Raw genomic sequence first — 18,639 nt, 5'->3', positions numbered from 1 at the left:
CCTACTTTTCAACTGGAAATCAATGTTGAAATCCCGGTTGGTGCTCACTGGGGAGGTAAGGATGGCTGTGAGTTGGGGGAGGTGTTGAAGTGAGGCACAGAGAGAGACATAAAAGGATCAGAGATGATCTTGAAGCCATGTCAATGTAGGTCAAAGCTGAATCTTACGTCTTTACAGCGTGTAATCTGTGAGCTCACTGTGTGACTGAGGAAACCGCCTGTGTGAAAGGAGATGAAAAGAGATTCAATAACAAGACTTTATGTAATATGTGAGTGTCAGAGTGTGTGAGAATAACTGACTTATCAGAAATCTAACATGTCCTCTTCTCTCTCTTCTCTCTTGTAGGGAGCACCAGAACTGCGACTCTTGTCTTTTGTTGTGAACTAAATCATCACCATGAACATATGACATACACTTCACTTTACGTGTGTGTCACACAGTTGCAGGCGACAGAGAGCGTAACACAACCAATACACAACCATGTCATGTAACCGCTTACAGTCATTTCTTATTCAATAACTGTGTTGTGTCTTTAGACTGACACTATAAAGAACTATCAATTACATGTGTGGCAGTATGTGTCTTCTTTGACTTTTATTGAACTCTATGTAGGCTGATACAGTGTCATTGTTAACAGAGATTCACATTGGAAATGACTGAAATGCTTGTGAGGCACTCATGCAGGGCATTATTGTTCTCAGTTAGTGAAACCTTTGTGAAGTGGACTGGGCAGTACTGTGAAAATACCCCAAAGTCATTCTTTTGTCAAGTAAAGACATCATGCTGGTAAAAGTGAAAGTCACCCATACAAATAGTCCTACTTGAGTAAAAGTATATAAGTATCTGATATCAAATGTACTTAAGCGTTAAAAGTACTGTATACTATGGTTCAACTGATCAGATGTAATACTCCTCATATTCCTGATCACCTGAATACTTTTTTTTATTTTAATCCAATTGCTAATCAAAGAAATGTGACAGTGCACTATTTTGGCTCTGATGCAGCATGCAATCTGCAATGTAACTACTTACTGAAGTTATCAGATAAATGTAGTGGAGTAAAAGGTTTAGAGTTTGGAGTACAATGTTTCCTTAAAAATGTAGTAAAGTGGATGTACAAAGTACAAAGTAGCAAAAAATGGAAAACATCCAAGGGGGTGAATATTAACATTAAGGCCCCCCTTTTAGTTCAACACATGGAGGTTCAAGCATGCTTTGTGACAGAACAGCTACTTTAGAAGCCAATCATGATCCAGTATACAACTCACTCAAGTCTGATGTGGAAACTTTGGAAGGCTTTTGTGCACAAAAACAGTGAGAGTGGACTCAGTCAAGTAGGAGACTTGAATCTTGTGTCTAGCAGTTACACCTTTGAAATGAAAAAATATTTCAACATAAAGCACCAGTCTTTAACTAAAATAACTCTCAGAACTTGGTCTCTGTCTCCACTTTAGTTTGTACCATGCTATACAGGTCTTTCCAGGAACTTTCTGAGAAAATTACAGATCTGTAGAGGGAAAAGTTAACATTTCATTTTAACATGTGAAAGTCTCCAGTACTGTCTCAAAGCCAGTGCCATGAAATACATTCTGATAATGACATCAGACAAAAACTATTCTAAGTCATAATGGTAGAATATAAACTCCCTCATGTTGCTAAAACGTCCAAAATTACAGACCAACTCCTGGACTCATGTCCTCAGCGTCTCCAGCTGTGGCCCTGATATAAAGACTGACTGAATGGAAACATAGTCAGCATACCAATATACTGTGCCTATATTCTTAATAGTAGTCATTACGTCAGAGTTCATACTCTGTACAGTATAATGTGTGACTGTTGGCGTTAAAGGGTAACTCCACCAATTGTACGCATTACAGTGTGTTTACAGGTCTTGGGGAGAACTGCTGCATGTGTGAAAAAACTATAAAGCCATGTCTGACTCCAGATGCAGGTTGCATTGTGGGTAATGTAATTTCCTGGTTTTGGTCCAACATTGCTCCCCTCTAACACTCTTGGATTCATTCTGGACAGTTTAAAAACAAATGATCAACGAGGATACAGCAGAACCAGAGAGCTCACCTTTTTATTCCACACCTTCTTCTTCCTGATTTCAAAACCTACATTGCCCACAATGCCAGTGAGTGACATCACTGGAGGAAGCTTCCTCTGGAGCCACAGAAGGCTTTATAGTTGGGTTTTTTTACACATGCAGTGAACTCCCCAACACCTGTTAACACACTGTAGTGTGTACAATTGGTGGAGTTACCCTTTAACTAGTAACTAGAAGTAACTCAACGTTACCGCTAGAGGTCGCACAGCATCCACAGGAGGGAGTTTGCAGTGTCTGTATGTAGGTCAATACAACTGAGCATTCATCAAGGCCGCCTGCATACAACACAGTGCGTCTCCAGCTGTTTGTGACCGTGTTACTGTATCTGAAAAAGAAAATAGTCTTTGCGCTGTGTGACTTCTGTATCAGCGAAGGAAGAAACATTATCACTCACGATCTTCTTATTTGTTTGTTTGAAATAAAATGATGGAATATCACAGTGTGCGCTTGAGTCACTGTGTAAACTCTCACTGCTACAGTTTGTGTGGAATAAAAGTATAAATGTGGCATTTGAATCACTTTGTGTGGTTTTCCAAACATTTATAAACTTGAAGTTCTATTATTTTGTGTCTCTTTCGCTGACAGACACGACCAAGACACGACCAAGTTGTAATATATATATATATATATATATATATATATATATATATATATATATATATATATATATATGTATGTATATTTTGCTTTGCGTAGATACAACTGAGTCATGACACGATATCATGAATATGTTGTCTCTCTGTGTCGGTCTGTGCGCCCTCGGTGCGCTTTGCGTCGTCAGTGAAGTTGCCTGATCCGCTGCAGACGAGCGAGCGGTGCACGACCAACATCCACCCGCTCCAGAAGGGAAAAAAGAGAGAAGGAGAACATGTTTCACGAACGGATTTCACAGCTGAAATGTCTTCAGGGTGGAGATAAATGCGTGAGACGCGCGCAAAAAGCCCGGAATGTTGCCTGAAGAGCAAACCGGGAAGGGAAGGTGGACGATGCTGATGTGAGGACGGATCTCCTTGCGAGCCTTCAAAACCATCTCTGCGCTCCACTGGGGAGAGACGGGGGGACGAGAGGAACCGAAGAAGAGGGCGAAAAATGTTCAAAGTTAGGGCCGTGTCGTCTACAAGTGCGAGCCCGCAAAGCTCCGTCCCGCAACAGCTGCAGAAAATGAGCATGAATTGAACGAAGAATGCATGTCGTTTGGGATTTATGTGTGATTTTACAAACATGTTTCATCTGCTCGTCATCAGGTAAGGCGCCAAGAAAGGAAACTCTGCTCCAATTAATTAGGGTGTCAAATGTGTAAATGAATCAAAAGAATGAAAATGTTGCAGCGATGCCATCACTCACAGGAGGTCACTCAGTGAATACTTAAAGAAGCTACAGAGATGTTATATCACTGTGAGAGTTGTGTTGTGATTCAGGTGTGTGGTGTCATTGTCACTGTAACATCCAGGCAGCTGCTCTGCTGTCTGCTCACTTCACTTTGACCTCAAGTGTTTGTCTTACAGTAATCATGTGCCAAAGAGAGGCACCACAGTTCATCAGTCACCGCACACTGGTGACATTCAAAACCACTGAGATGACTGAACACACACATGCACATCATATGGTACACCATTCACACACACACACGCGCGCGCACACACACACACACACACACACACACACACACACACACACAGGCTGACTATAAATAGTTACTGGATATCACTGTCAATATGTCACAGTAGCCTACTCATACAGTGTGGCCTGTCAACGCCTTCAGTCAGACACACACAGTGATTCCCACAATGGGATGAGTCAAGAACTTCCTACTCATCACTGCTGAAGCTGCCAGCTTCACTTTCTGAACAAATGATGTGTGGATATGAAGAGACGGGCAAACTGACTCCCAACTGTCCTGACGGCAGACCACAGGAAACGGACTCACTGCTGACCCACGCGTGAAGAATTCATGAAGACAGTGTAGTTAACGAACACTAACTCTGTCAAATCAATCAGCATTGCAGAATTTCTGGAGGCTGCTAACAGAGAGAACTTCTCACTTATAGATTTTCTTTGCATTTATGAGAGAGAGACAGTAAAGATAGAGGAGGAACAGGGAGGGTGGAAAAATAATGCTGGATCCTACAATTCCCACAATGCATCTACATAACATCTTTCATTAGACCACGTCTTATTAATCTCTAAATGTTGTTATGCCCTGACTAAATGCCCAGTAATGATGTCATCATTGAACCCTTATGACATCATGAGGGTTTTTATCCCGCACTTCCTACCGTTCAGACTCCATGACGACAACATCACGTGATGCACGGGGGCCCAAAAATACTTTTTTCCAGTAAGCTTACATTGTGAAAGAAAAGGCTGTAAAAAGGCGGATGCATTTTTTTTTTCTTTGGAGCATTTCAACCCCTGTGAAATGACTCCTCACTGTCATTATTTGATCCAGTCGGTCAGATAACATTTGGAAAGACTAGAAGAGCAGCAGGTTTTTTTCCTCATTTGAGTCAATATGTCTAGTGTGCACACGGAAGAGCCGGTCAGTTTTATACCCAGGAAGTCGAACACCGCCTCCAAAGCTGATCTCATTATACGTGCATGTGTGAAATTTATCCAGTTACAAACAAGGTCAATTATTACCCTTTGTACTGTATCATTTTTGAATCCATGGAGCTCTTATATTTGCTAACCTGTCATCCCAATGTAAAAATCACTGGACCAAGCAGGAACATGTGGGTGGAGCTGGTGGGAGAAGCACTAATGAGCATGTGCAGTCTGCAGCTCAAAGCAGAAACAAACCCAGAAGCTAGAAAACCTGTGGCTCACGTGCTCTGTGAGAAACTGTCATTGAAGGGACTGTGCACCAGCTTCGGGTCCAGTGTCCAGCTCCTGTTATACACCCAGGGTTGGGTTAGGGTTATGTATTCTAATACAGTTATTAATTACCTGTTAAAAAATGTAAACGTCAGTGATATAATCCAAGTATCACAAAATTAAAGTAATGTAACTCGATTACTTTCCATTACTTTTTGATTATATAAATACCAAACATATGTAAGTAAAGACAAGTGTCCTCTGTTAAAACACACACTTGTGTGTTTGGTTTCACTCAGACCAGAATGGTGATGTGTGCCCCCTTTTTTTTACTAAACATTTCTGCAATCTAATTACATCTTTTTTTTCTGTAACTTTACTGGACTATAGTTACCTATTTTTGTATCCTAATTACCTAATCACATTACACGTATTTATTTCAGAACAAATATGTACAGTAGTGAACGGAGAGAGACAAATCATTTGTTGTTCCTGTTTGAGTTGTGTCATGAATCACACGATGTTTGTGAATTTAAAAGATTATTTTGCAAGTGAAGAAAGTTGCTGTTTGCCATAAAACTAATCACGTATTAGACTGTGACGGTACATAATTAGAAAGCCTACACACCTGACAGTCACATGATCTTGCCACAGTCTGTTCACCCTGCTGCCATCTGACAAAAGATACAGAAGTATTTGCTGCCATACCACCAGACTACAGAGCAGCTTCACTCCCCAGGCTGTGAGTTTTTAAACAATAAATTTACATTATAACCTTGTTTATCACGCACCATAGCTCAGAACTGAAACTGGAACTGACCTAGAGCCGGTCTCGTACATGAGCTGGCTGACAAAAACTGACTAACTCTCCTTTCACATAACTGCAGCTTTCAATATGGTCAGACTTGCTGTGACTTTTATCTTTTTTCACAGTTTTTCTGTGCCAAGGTGATGGCTTGTGTTGTGCATGAACGCACAAAGAACGCATTCGTTGAATGTGCTCAAACGGTGCTCAAACATGAACTGAGCATAACTGTTTGCAACTAATGAATGTGAACGTGAGCGTAGGCATTAGAATCAGAATCAGCTTTATTGGCCAAGTATGTGTACACAAACAAGGACGTTGACTCCGGTTCAGTTCTGCACTCCTTACAATTGCACTATTTTTTTTCCTTGTACATATTAGTCTTAATTTTTAAATTATTGATTTTATTTCCTGTACATTGGGAGCAAACTTAACCAGAGTCAGATTCCTTGTTTGTGTACACATACTTGGCCAATAAAGCTGATTCTGATTATAAAATTGAAGAGAGTAATCAAAGCCCGTATATGACATTGTCAATGATGAGGTCGGGTTGTGAGGTGTTTCTTGACCTACATAGTTCTTTGACATAGCTAGCCTACCTACTGTTAGCAGTTAGGCTAGCTACTTATTATTATTATTAGAGGATGACACAGTGTTAAACTCTGTTCCTCTGCACTGCTCAGTCCTCATTTATATCTTCCCGTTCCGTCCCAGTCCTCTGAGTTTTGGCATTGCGGTTCTGTCTCATCCATTCCTGTCACTTTTACTGCTGCACCCTCGGGTAAGTTTCTTCCATGCTAATTATCAGAGAGCGTCTACCCAAAGAAAGGGGTTACGACTAATTGAAAAGGCAAAAAGTTAATTTTAATCCAAGGTTCTACTTTGAACACCTCTCACATTTAGTTACACTAACTGCCTCCAACTGCTAATCAGGTGATACAGCCATTATCTCAAAGTATGTCTCTTCTCCTGTCTGTTTCAGATCAAACTCTCTTTTTAAAACTGGGTATTTTCACATCTGACAACTGGAGAGTTTGCATATTTGCAAATGTGTCCTGGTTTCCTCAGGCTGAAGACATGCATAATTGTTTTGGTCCATACATAGTCAGAAAATGGTGAAAAATATTTATCAGTGTGTCCCAAAGCCCAAGATGACGACTCAAATGTCTTGGTTTGTCCACAAACCAAAGATATTCAGTTGACTGTCACAGAGGAGCAAAGAAACCAGAAAAAAAAATCACATTTAAAGCAACATAATGTAACTTTTTCACCTTAAACTATCAGCTTCAGAGTCATGTTGATGGTACAGTGTGTTGTAACAGGGTGAATGGTGTCTCTGTCTCTTTTTTCTGCTCTGTGTAACTTCAGTGAGAGGGTAGGATCACAGCGGTACATACATGTTTAAGTTTTCAACACATCATATTGTTGTGATGTCATGAGTTTATTTTGTAGTCAGCACCTACATTACATCTGACAAACTGTTACACACCTGGGATTTGTATTAACTCAGAAACTGTGGGGGCGCCAAATCGCACAAAATGACAATTTCTACATAATGTTGCTTTAAGTAGCTAAAATATAAGATATGAGAGATAAGATTTTTTTTTCTTAAAAAATGACTTAAATCACAGTCATAATCGTATTGGCGACTGATGTAATAGTCCTAATAACTAGTGGATGAACCAGTGCAGCTCTGCTTCACTTGAGTCTTTTCTTTCTCCACTATGTTGTACTCTTTACTCCACAGCTTTAGTTACTAGTTACTTGAGTAATTAAAATTTTTACAGAACATACAAACATTTTATCAAATACAATGCTTTTTATCAATTAAAAATACCAGACTTAATTGATTGACATAAAGGATCTGAACCCTTCCTCCACCCCTGCCTATCCAATCTGCTCCGTCACCTGCAGTCTTGTTATGTTTGGTTGAGGTGACCTGGTTCAGTGTTGGTGAAACACAAACTCTACCACTCACATGTACCTGTCAGACCCCAGCGGCTCTGTTTTAATTGTGCTGCTGCTGCCAGGCAGGCTTGTGGGATGGCAGCAGAGCTACAGCAGCTCAGTGGCAGCCTGAGGGCAGAAACACGCAGGACACAAAGTGTCACGTCATGTGTGCCACTGGCGGGTGTGCAGTGCACACCAGTGCAGACCCACCATAGGGACTCAGTCCATGCATCCCACATGAACAAATCTCCATTTTGACCTACTTTGAAAGCCTCATTACAAGTTTATTCAGTTTTGAAGCTACAGTATAAATTAGACTTACATCAGTGCACATTTACTACAAGTAAAACAGCACTGGAATGCTTTATGGGTAGTGTGGGTTTACACATTTACATTACCGTGTTTCTGTTGCTGTCGCTAACGGGGGCTTTACTGAGCTCAAATGGAGATTTCATTATTTTTAACGGATTTGAACATTTTTCATCGATTAATCTGGAGTTTATTTTCACGATTATATTGCTTCATTGTCTTGTCTATAAAAGTCTTTCCAGAGCTCAAGGTGACTCCTTCAAACTGCTTATTTTGTCCAACAAACAGTGAAAACCAAAAGACTCTTCATTTACTGTCAGAAATGACAAAGAAAAGCAGCAAATCCTCACATGTGAGAAGCTGGAACCGGACAATGTTTGACGTTGCTGGTTGAAAAATGGCTGAAAGGGTTAACTGATCATCACTGCAGTTTTACATCTAAATGTTTCAGTGGTATATTTGGGCCTGCTTGCATCCGCTTGAGGCATGATTGAAATAGGCACACCATGTAAAGATAGATAGTTCGATATGAGATGTATGGAGACAGAATTTAAATCTCTTTGTTCGGCTTTTTGTTAACGAATATTGGAGACACAAAAATGTGTCAGATTGGTCCCTTTCTGACATGGTGACACTTGTGATATATCCCTCTCTTCCCCTTCACTTTCACCGCTTGGGTTCTCCTCTCTGCATTCTGGTGTAACTTCTCAGACCTTGTCACTTCCCCACCCGTCCCACCACTTTCCCACCTTTCCCCTGTCAGGTGAACTTGACCCAACCTCTGCACCTGCCTCTTGTTCCCTCATTTCAGTACACAGCATGTCATTTTCCTCCTGACTCTGCCTCTCTCAGTGTGGGGGTTGCTTAACTGTAAAACTGTGTTGACCATATATCAAGTAAATTACTTTTAATTCAACAGCATTACACATTACTTTATACTTTTAACAGTGAGTATAAATGAGAGAGAAGCTGTACACAATATGAGTGTTAGAAGTTGGGCTCAGATGCCTTAATTCAGAAGCTTCTCTTGCTTGTCAGCTGTCTCACTTAGCCATCATGCCACCACCGTCCCTTCCTCCCTCTTGACATGAAAGTCAGCTAGCATACATGGAAATCGAATGAAATATGACACATTTTTAAAAAATGTTGATAAGGTACATATGAAACAATCAAATTTAACGTATCCGTGGTTTGCAGAAATGCCCACATTTTGTTGTGACGACTGGGCTGTGCTGTCTGACAGGGACTTTGATGGACGGTTGATAGCAAATTCTCAGTGAGTGTGATGGACAGATGGTATTGGGTGTGTTAGCAGCGTGGATGAAAAGAGGACAGATACATCTACCAGTAAATCCAAAGTTGTCTTATTTACATGTTTTGCTACTGACTTTCTCACAGTTGCCACTGGTAAGCTAGTTTTGTTCACAGTTCTTCTTACTCCTTTTCTTTGCCACTGCAGTTCAATGGGAGCTTTAGTGTCAGAGTATCTTTACGCTGGCAGAGGAACATGTTCAAAAAGAAACATATTTTATTGAACAGTTGTTTCTTCTTTCTCTCTGTCTTTCTCCCTGCAGCTCAGCCTATTGCATCCAAGCTTGATGACAGTTGGTGGGCGTATAAGGACGTTGTCCAGGGAAGCTTTGTTCCAGGTAAGAGACCATCACCCATCATCCATCCTCACACATAATATAGTGTCATTCCCAACGCATGGTGCCTTTTTTTGTTATTCTGTGAAAGGTGTGGCCGATGAGAGTTGTTTTTTTATTCTAGAAGCGTCAGAGTGTCTTATCAAAGTCATGCGGCAGGGACACCGCTGCTGCAGCTATGATCTCATGATGCTTTTCCATCTCACAGTGTGACAGAAGGCGTTGTTTTTCTTGAAGAGGTGTTGGAGGTGTGCTGGTTCACACAAACTTGTAGGTTTCTCCTCACAGCTCGCTGTGGTTTCTTCCAGCTCATCCATTGACAAGATGGTTCAGAAAATGTCCACATCTTGCGTAGACCTGTTTTTAGTCGTGTTAGCAGCTGGAGACATCAAACTAAGATATTGAACATTAGAGTTAGAACTAGAATTTTATATACAACGAAATTTCAGTGCAACTCCTCAGAGGTCATACAAACAAAACACCAGTACAGCAACTTGACAGATGAAACACAGTAGATAAAAGTATCAACCATATATAAAGAACAATAATACATATGTATTCACTTGACTTGATTGAGACTAAAAACTCAACAACATATTATTGCACTTACCCTGATACATTGCCTAGAATATATAATAAATTAAATATAAAATATTGCACAGGAAAAATATAGCTCATAGCCAGGTTTTGGCAGAGTTACGTTCTTTGATGGCATGTGGGTAAAAACTGTTCTGAACTCTGGATGTGCGGGTCTTAATAGATCCGTAGTGCCTTCCAGAGGGCAGCAGAGTGAAGAGGTGGTTTCCAGGGTGAGATGAGTCTCTGATTATGCTTGTGGCCCGGCGGAGACATCGGGTTTTGTATACGTCCTTGAGTGAAGGTAACTGTGTGCTGATGATTTGTTGTGCTGTTTAAATGTATCTCTGCTGATTCTCACAGCAAACAGAATGTATAATGCTTCACACATACAGTCCATATTTGTGTGACATGGACACTACTCTGTCGCAAATGAAAATGGAGGAGCTGCCCACTGCTGGAAAAAAATGTGAAAATAAATCATGGATGCTGATGTGAAACAGCTGCAGGGAGATCTTGTAAAACGAAAGTAAGTAATCATTCTAACGAACATGTTCCATGTGTGAAGAATAACCTGCAGTGACATGGTAACGTTGCAGTTAGATGGATGTTTGATGTCACACGTATTGTATCACTTCCTGTTAGTATAAGTTAAACACTGAAATAATATTTGTAATATAGTAATATTTCGTTTTTTTGCAATATATTGTTGCGAGATGGAAAAATGTGGGAATTTTCACCAGATAATTTGAATAGCTCTATAGGGGGTGTGCACGTGATGTCACGGTAGGCGTGTAGGAGTAGGAGTCACCATGATTCAAGATTGTGAATATTTATCAAGTGCTGCAATCATAAGGTTCAGCTTGAATGCAGCGAAAGAGTCAATTTGTTTGACTTGACCTCACACAATGCTGCTGAAATGACATATTCCACTCCCATAGTAACTGCTGCAACAGTATGTGGGGAGCACTTTATACAATTGATATAGACTGAGGACACAGCTTTCACATCACTGATAACAAACACCGCTGACCTCTGTGACAAATGCATTGCTTTTCCTGTGGTTGTTTCACAATAAAAGCCACCCTTGGTTTGCGCAATAGGGTAATTCTCCAGTCAGGTCCCTTTACCAAGGCACTGGCTCAGATCTGGAGTTGGTCCCCGGGCATGAACGTTGCCCACTGCTCCCTCAGGATAGATTAAGTGCAGAGTACCAGTTTCACTATTGTACATTGTATGACATGTGATCAAATAAAGATTCTTCTTCTTCTTCTTCTGGCCGAACAATGCAGAAGACAATATTACATAGTGTCCATGTCCTGTATATCCTATGTGTGCTGTGGTGATCATTCAAATTATGTTGTGATATATAAGGTAATGTTGTAAAAAATATAATTTTTTCAATACATATCAATTCTGAATATTAATTTTCCACAGTATGAATACACCAGTACCAGCTGCACTCTGTTGCTCACACACACGCGCACACACACACACACACCTCAGGAAACTGTAGTTGATATGTGTGTGGTCCTGTTGTTGGCCCAACAGCCATGTGTAACTCTCAAAGCTAAGCTAATCTCGCCGAGAGATGTCAGGCCTGAGGACTCTCAGACAGCAGAGCTTCAGCAGAGAGGAAAACACTCACACTCACACTCACACACACACACACACACACACACACACACACACAAGTTAATCATTTGATTTAGTTCTTTTCAAAGGCTTAACGAATGTCTCTGAAGAAGTGTTATTTCTCTCCTATAGTACCAGAGAGAAGCTGATGAGAGTCGACCTGCACTGAAAACAACACGTACACCACCTCAAAAAGAATATTGTTTTTTTGTTCATGTCTGAATTATTGGTAATGTTCACTCTGATGTTCTGTACCAGCCAAGAAAAGACACATTCGGTTTCATGTTACAACCTTGTTATATTTAGCTTTAAAAAAATCTGAAATTGTATGTTGTATTGTGTCCCCGTGGTATCAAACATGGTATCGAAGTATTGGTATTTTCTACAGTATTGTATCGAAGTGAGAAATTCCAGTATTGTGGAATATTTTTGTTGTTTATGTACCGAACCGGCGTGTTGAGTTTGTTTAACTGAGTGTGATTTTACTGCCTTGCAGAAAATGATCCAGGGGTCTTTTGAATGCTTGTATCCTTTGTGGGCTTTGTCAAGCATTTGTTATTGGTCAAACAGCTGCAACGCGTTAAGGGACTTGCTAATGAAATCTACTGCATGTATATGGATAATGAAAGGAAAGAGGTTAAAAGGGTATTGCATCAAAAATGGCAACAATGGGGCTTGATATAATGGAAATTTTCCATATGATAAGTGATATAATCAAGGCTTTATAGTCCATTACTGCTTCCTGTGTTGATGGGTTGGTGAGGTTCAAACATTGAACAGTTAAAAGCAGCTCACTCTCCTCTCATTCGTGGAGGATAAAATATGGTTTATGTCAAGTGCTAACACAGGAAGTGGTGTGATGCATGAGGTAAGCGTGTGGAGGTCAGGTTGCTGGATAGAGACTGAAGTTTATGTCCCGTCACGATCCAGTTCAGTACAGCTTTTGTAAAACTATACCACAGTTTCCCTTTCCTTATCACGCTGTATTTGTCAGTAGAAAGAAATGGTTCTGATGCAGGTTTTTCCAGAATCATCCAGTACAAACACACTTTCCAGTGTTGGCATAAGGGACAGTGATCAGACGGTGTAATGAGTGAGGAGATGATGTAGATGAAGGACACCTCACTCACCTCTACACTTCTGTTGGCACATGTAATTAATAAAGTTGAGCCACGTTAATGATGTTTATGAGACTGTGTCTGATCTCCCTCTCTGTGACTCTGCATATATAGAAAAAGACCAAGATCATTTATTTATAATTACTTTGAAATCACCCGAGCTTCATTTGGAGTCATGCTTTCATTTAAACGGCACATTTCCCATTTTAGAATGAGACTGAAATATTTTCAAATGAAGAAGTGTGTGTGAACAGGCCTTCTGGGAAATTTGAGGCTGACAGTCGGCTCATCACATCAGTGAGCATAGCCTGACTTTGACTACAGCTTTTTCACCCTCAGTCTGCTCTCACACTACACCTCTCTCGTCTCTTTGTGTTAGTGCTGTGCCAGCACAGAAGAAATGTCTTTTTCAAGCTGTTTTGGGGGATCGGAGTGGGAATACAGTCAGCAGAAAAGAAAAACTCGGATGGTATTCAAAAACCCAGGTCACTGATGGGTGCCATCTTGTGCTTACATTTTCTGTGATCACCTTTGCAGTCACATGAGGTACACAGGCAATTGGCTGAGATAAGAGGGACAAAGCTGCAAGGAGAACTGGTGAGAGATGGGCGTCTGCCAGCCTCAGAGCACAAACAGAAATCACTTTTTTGTCTTGAGTGAGAGAGCTGCGAGATGACCCAACAGAGTTAGCGGGGAAGGAGGGTGAGCGCAAATGATGCAACTTCACTGCTTCTTTGTCTTAAACACTGAGGTGCTCACAATGATAGATAAAAGGAGACATAGAGGGAAGAGGCTGGCAATGCCACTGCAGTTTGCCTGTGAGCTATTACTTTGGCACCATAAAATATAAAAACTAAATATAACACAAGATACAGTATGCACCACAGATGCCATGGAACAATGGAGAATCTTTGGCAGGCGGAGATATCATCATGCATATCTGGCCCTCTAACTCCTTTCACCGGTTCATTCAGCAGCACCCACTGAGGCAGGAGCACCTTTAGGATTAGTTGGTTCAGGTCCACCTGGTTGCTCTGTGAATCCCCTCCTCCAACCACCAGTCTCTATTGACTTCATTGGATTGAAAATTAACAACAAATGATCATCGATCGTTCAAAGCAGGGGATATATAAGCCCCGCTTGGGATTGTCTTCCAAGCAGTGGATGAGAAACACGGGAGGTACCAAAGAACAGCTCAGCAGAGTGGCTGTGCATTATGGCTGCCACCTTTCCCGAAAATCATGTTCAAACCGATTTGAAATGACACACAGTTCATTCAAATTAATTGGAATGCACACACCCTGCTCCCCGTCAAAATAATGTCGTTTCTGATCAGTCCGTGGAAAGAGGCAGCGTCTTATAACCGTTAGTGTAGTCTTTTCACACAGCTGGACTTTATACAAAGTGCAAGGTCATTTATTCATCATTATACAACACAGGGTTGAATACTGAAATGAAAGTTTGCAAACTCCTTCATTCTACACATACTGCAGAACAGTTATTAATATACAACATTTTGAATCTGTGTCAGGGTGCATGTAAGCAGCAGCAACAAGATGGTGATGATAATGTGGTAGGTATCTCCATATCAAAAGTTCGACGTCAGGGAAACACTGTCCATCGACTGAATGCCTAAGCACCAAGCATCAATGTTATAAACACAGAGTCCACCTGTTCTTGCTGTGCTGTAGTCCTGCTCTCTGTCCACCCGCCGAGTACAACAGCTTGATCCCAGATGCTGTGGTGGAGACAGGTCTCTGTGGACACAAAAGTCTCTGATTTCACGTTGTTTGTCCAGCCTACATGGCTCTTCTTCTGACTCTCTTCTTCCTTGTGGTGGTCCAAACGGTCAGGTCGGATGGTCGAAGTGGGCCATGATGGTGTCAAAGTCTGCTGCTCCTAGTCCAAAACACCTGCTTTTTTCTCCAGTGATGATGACAATATTTCTGCCATGGTCAGTATGTGTTTCAGCAATAAGGCAGAAAAAAAATCATGGTTTAAAAAACTAAAATGTAGCATAATCTGGAGGAACTACCGGCCGCTGCATTTTCATGCGCCGCCGTTGCCATAGCAAGTTGTGTTGTGTTTTATGTGTTGACACTGTGGTGCAACTTCTCCATCAAGAGATCCTGAAACCCCTCTGTCAAATCAATACCAATGGGCCGCATATCTTTGCATACAAATCTTGCTAACTCATCGGTGATAGCATGTTTTTGAGCTTCTAGCAAGGGTCTGCTCAATCTGAGAGTCCTGATGAGAAGGCCATCAGATGAGGTTGTACACTTGATGTTGGATGACGTTTGGGTGGCAAGATGGTCTGCTGATTTGTTGTCATTGTTGAGTAAAGTGTCCCCTCAGAGTTGCCATAAGCGATAGTTGACTTGTGAGAGAGGAAATGCAAAGTTTGTTTTCTGCTCAGGGCACTAACGTCACGTCTACATGTACTGTTGATTATTTTCTTATCAAACCAGCTCAGTTAGGCGAACACGAGATGCTTGGTTAAATTTGTGGCAGCTGTGTTTCTGTTGTTTTTCTGTCAAGCGTTTTTCTGTACTCACTGTGAGTAGATTTCAATAAATGAAGTAGACGTGGACAGCAGAAATTTCGAACATTGCTTCCTACTTCCTTGGCAGAGGAAGGGTAAGGTTTTCATTTTGAAATGACTTTTTGTTAGCTAATAGTTTCTGTTCAGTGTTTTATTGCTGTAATCATTGGTGTTGCTGAGCATTAACTGTATGCGATGGGGGATAAAGTTGTTGTGCTATGCAAAAAATGTCTGTGAAGCTAATGAGAGGCCTGCACAGTCTGAGGTAGTCCAATCCATCAGATATCTTTCACAGTTACAATCGTTTGAGAAGAACACTCCCTCTTTGTGTTTCCCTGAGCTGCAGTGGAGTGACAGTGACTGAGAGAGAACATTTCATACTAAAGAGATGTCACTTTGGAAGAATCTCACTTGATTTTGTCTAAATGTTACTGCCGAAGCCTCATATGTGCTTCAGACAAAGGTTTTACACAGAATGAGACTGGGAAGGATGTGAGCAAGAAAAGCTTGTTCCAAGGCAGGCTTGAACAATTGTCCTCTAAGAATATGTTCACACTTGAGATTGCATTTACGCCTGGCTAAGAGCTGATCACAACGTGAGTCAGACCATCTCCATATGTGCTGATCCAATCACAGTACGTTCTACTTACACTTGCATTTACGTGCATCTCTCGTGTCAATGGCAGGTGCAAATCGGGTCTGTGTCATCTGTAGCTAATTAACGTCAATGCTGAAAAGGGCAAAATGTGTAGTTAATGTGTCTCTGCAGGTCTTACTGTCACTTGTGTGACATAAAAGACGCAGCACAGTCACAACTGCTTTGTTACTCAAATGAGAATAGCTGGTTGACCTTAAAGGGCAGTCCACCTTTAGAAGTGAGCCTGGGTCTAGGTTGTCGCTAACTCCAGGACTGACCCAACTTTAATCAGCAGGTGGCGAGCAAAACCAAAAAACTTGGTGTGGGTGTTGTAGTTGTAGCATTTATTCACAGACCAACAGCCCAAACTGGACAGTAGGTTTGCAGCGGTACACAGATTCAGTGTATGCTGTGGTATGACAATGATAAGTTACTGTACTGTGTGTATATTTGCTTAATTACGGTATTAAATCCACCATATTAGTGTTATTAAAATTAATATCTTTCAAGGTTACATCAGTTTTTCACATCTGTCAGGACATAATATTTAAGAAAACTATACACACACTGCATGGCTACGTTCACAGCTGTAATGTTACTGCTAACTGTATACTTATCATCACACACACTCTCTCTTTCTCTCCATTATGCTGGCACACTGGTTAATGTTATGCGCACACTATACACACTTACTCTTTATGGGTGTTCACTGTGTGTTAACACGTTTAAGTCTGAAAAACACATTTCAAAAAATTCCCTGTGCAGATGGTCTTACCCATGAATTCCACTGGTTGTATGTACGTTGTGGAACGGCTCTGCTCCGTGCTTCTTCGTCCGTCAACCCCCACTGGCACCCTTTTGAGTGCAGCACAGCACAGCTGTTCATTTATTTATCACTGCTGGACAGCTGGAGTTGCGAGATGGAAGAGTTCCCGTGATAGTTACAGAATCACGCGCGACCGCAGTTATACGTATGTGTTATAAACACAACAACAATAAGTGTTCCCAACCAAAGGATTAGAAGAAGTCCTTGGATTTGTCTCTTTTTTGAGATTTTTGTGCTGGCGTCAACACGGAGTGTTTTATTATGAAAATTAACTGGATGTTGTATTGTTGTTTCGGTGCCTGACTTCCTGTCTGCTCCGTGCTGAATTTGGCTAAATTGATGTGCCGTGCTCCGGCATCCAGCAGAAATAGAAGCCTTGCATATCTGCTATGGAAGGGTCCGGACTGCTGGAGCTGCAACGGAGTAGATACATGACGCAACGCTGTCGTGGCAGATCGGAGATGGACTGAACACGGATCTGGTGGAATTTAGGGGTAACACATTACAAAAGTAACAAAAGTAATGTGTTACAGTAATATCTTACTTTTAGTGGTAACGTAGTAATATAATGTGTTACTAATAATATTTCAGTAATATACAACTACAGTTATGTCATGTAACACTTTACAATCCATGTTACCAACTGAAGTGAAGCGTTTATTGTTAAGAACCCCTCCACACCAACAAGACCATATTGATATAAGCTCTGTGTGTTTAATACAGCCGAGCCTATAAGTTCTTTGTTCAGTCTCTGTGTGACTGAAATGAGCTGTATTTCATGGCCTAATGATGAAGCCTGATCCTCCGAGCGCACTTTAATTTACATTCTTGAATCACACCAGGCATTCCTTGATCGCTGGTCTAAAATAAAAAGACATAGAAGAAGAGATTTTTGTCTTGTCACATCATTATAGGCTACATTGTAGAAGGTATAGGTCTGTTATGTTTCATATGACTGAGCCGACAATTAAAATATTTATTCCTGTCTCATAATACATCAGACTTTGATCCTCTGTCTGCCTGCTCATCCCTGTGTCCAAGGACATTCATTTATTTAAAAAGATCTCGGCTACTTCATTGTTCTGTAGAGGTTATTTGGACATTTTGTAAAAAGTATCTAAAAAGTAGTGTAATAAGTAATTTATTACTCTACGTTGACAGTAATATTGTAATGTAATATATTGCTTTATAATGAAGATAATTACTAATATGTAATATATTTTGAATGAAACTTGCACAACACTGCTGGTTGACAGTGTCTTAGTTACATTCACTTTTCAGTTCTACTCATGTCGTTCACTATTTGTGTGACCTGTGTGCTCGTCTTCCTCTCCCTCTGTCACTTCTCCACCTGTCTCTCCATCTCTCCCTGCGTCAGGCTGTAAAGGGCATCAAGTTCATTCTGGAGTTGCACAGTTCTTATGTATATTTGATCACATGTGTGTCTGGTTGTCTGCCGGCCTCTTTTATCTTCACCCTCCCCTTGCTCTTATTCCCTCTCATCTCCTCTTCCCTCTCAGCTCTCCTTCTCGTCCATTCCTCCTCTCCTACAGTTCGTGGCTCGTCCACTCTTCCTTCGCCTCTTCGCTCTCCTCTCCTCCAGCATCTCCTCCCTCCTCATCTCGTCCCCAGTTACTCATCCTTCTCTCGCTCTTTGTTATCCCTCTC

The 18,639-nt window shown here is 41.1% G+C and overlaps 1 protein-coding gene across 1 annotated transcript in view; it reads left to right on the top strand.

The window, feature by feature from the left end:
• Window positions 1-3,293: 3,293 nt before the first annotated feature.
• LOC141020107 (carbonic anhydrase-related protein 10-like) overlaps window positions 3,294-18,639 on the top strand; it is a 101,041-nt gene continuing 85,695 nt past the window's right edge. The window contains exons 1-2 of the mRNA XM_073495165.1: window positions 3,294-3,354; window positions 9,563-9,637. Coding sequence (XP_073351266.1) covers window positions 3,294-3,354; window positions 9,563-9,637 — 136 coding nt within the window. The remainder of the gene's footprint in view (window positions 3,355-9,562; window positions 9,638-18,639) is intronic.

The sequence above is a fragment of the Pagrus major genome, chromosome 23 (assembly GCF_040436345.1).
Source record: "Pagrus major chromosome 23, Pma_NU_1.0".
NCBI lineage: Eukaryota > Metazoa > Chordata > Actinopteri > Spariformes > Sparidae > Pagrus > Pagrus major.
Note: the sequence above shows the minus strand (reverse complement) of the source record. Positions and strands in the feature narration are given on the sequence as shown.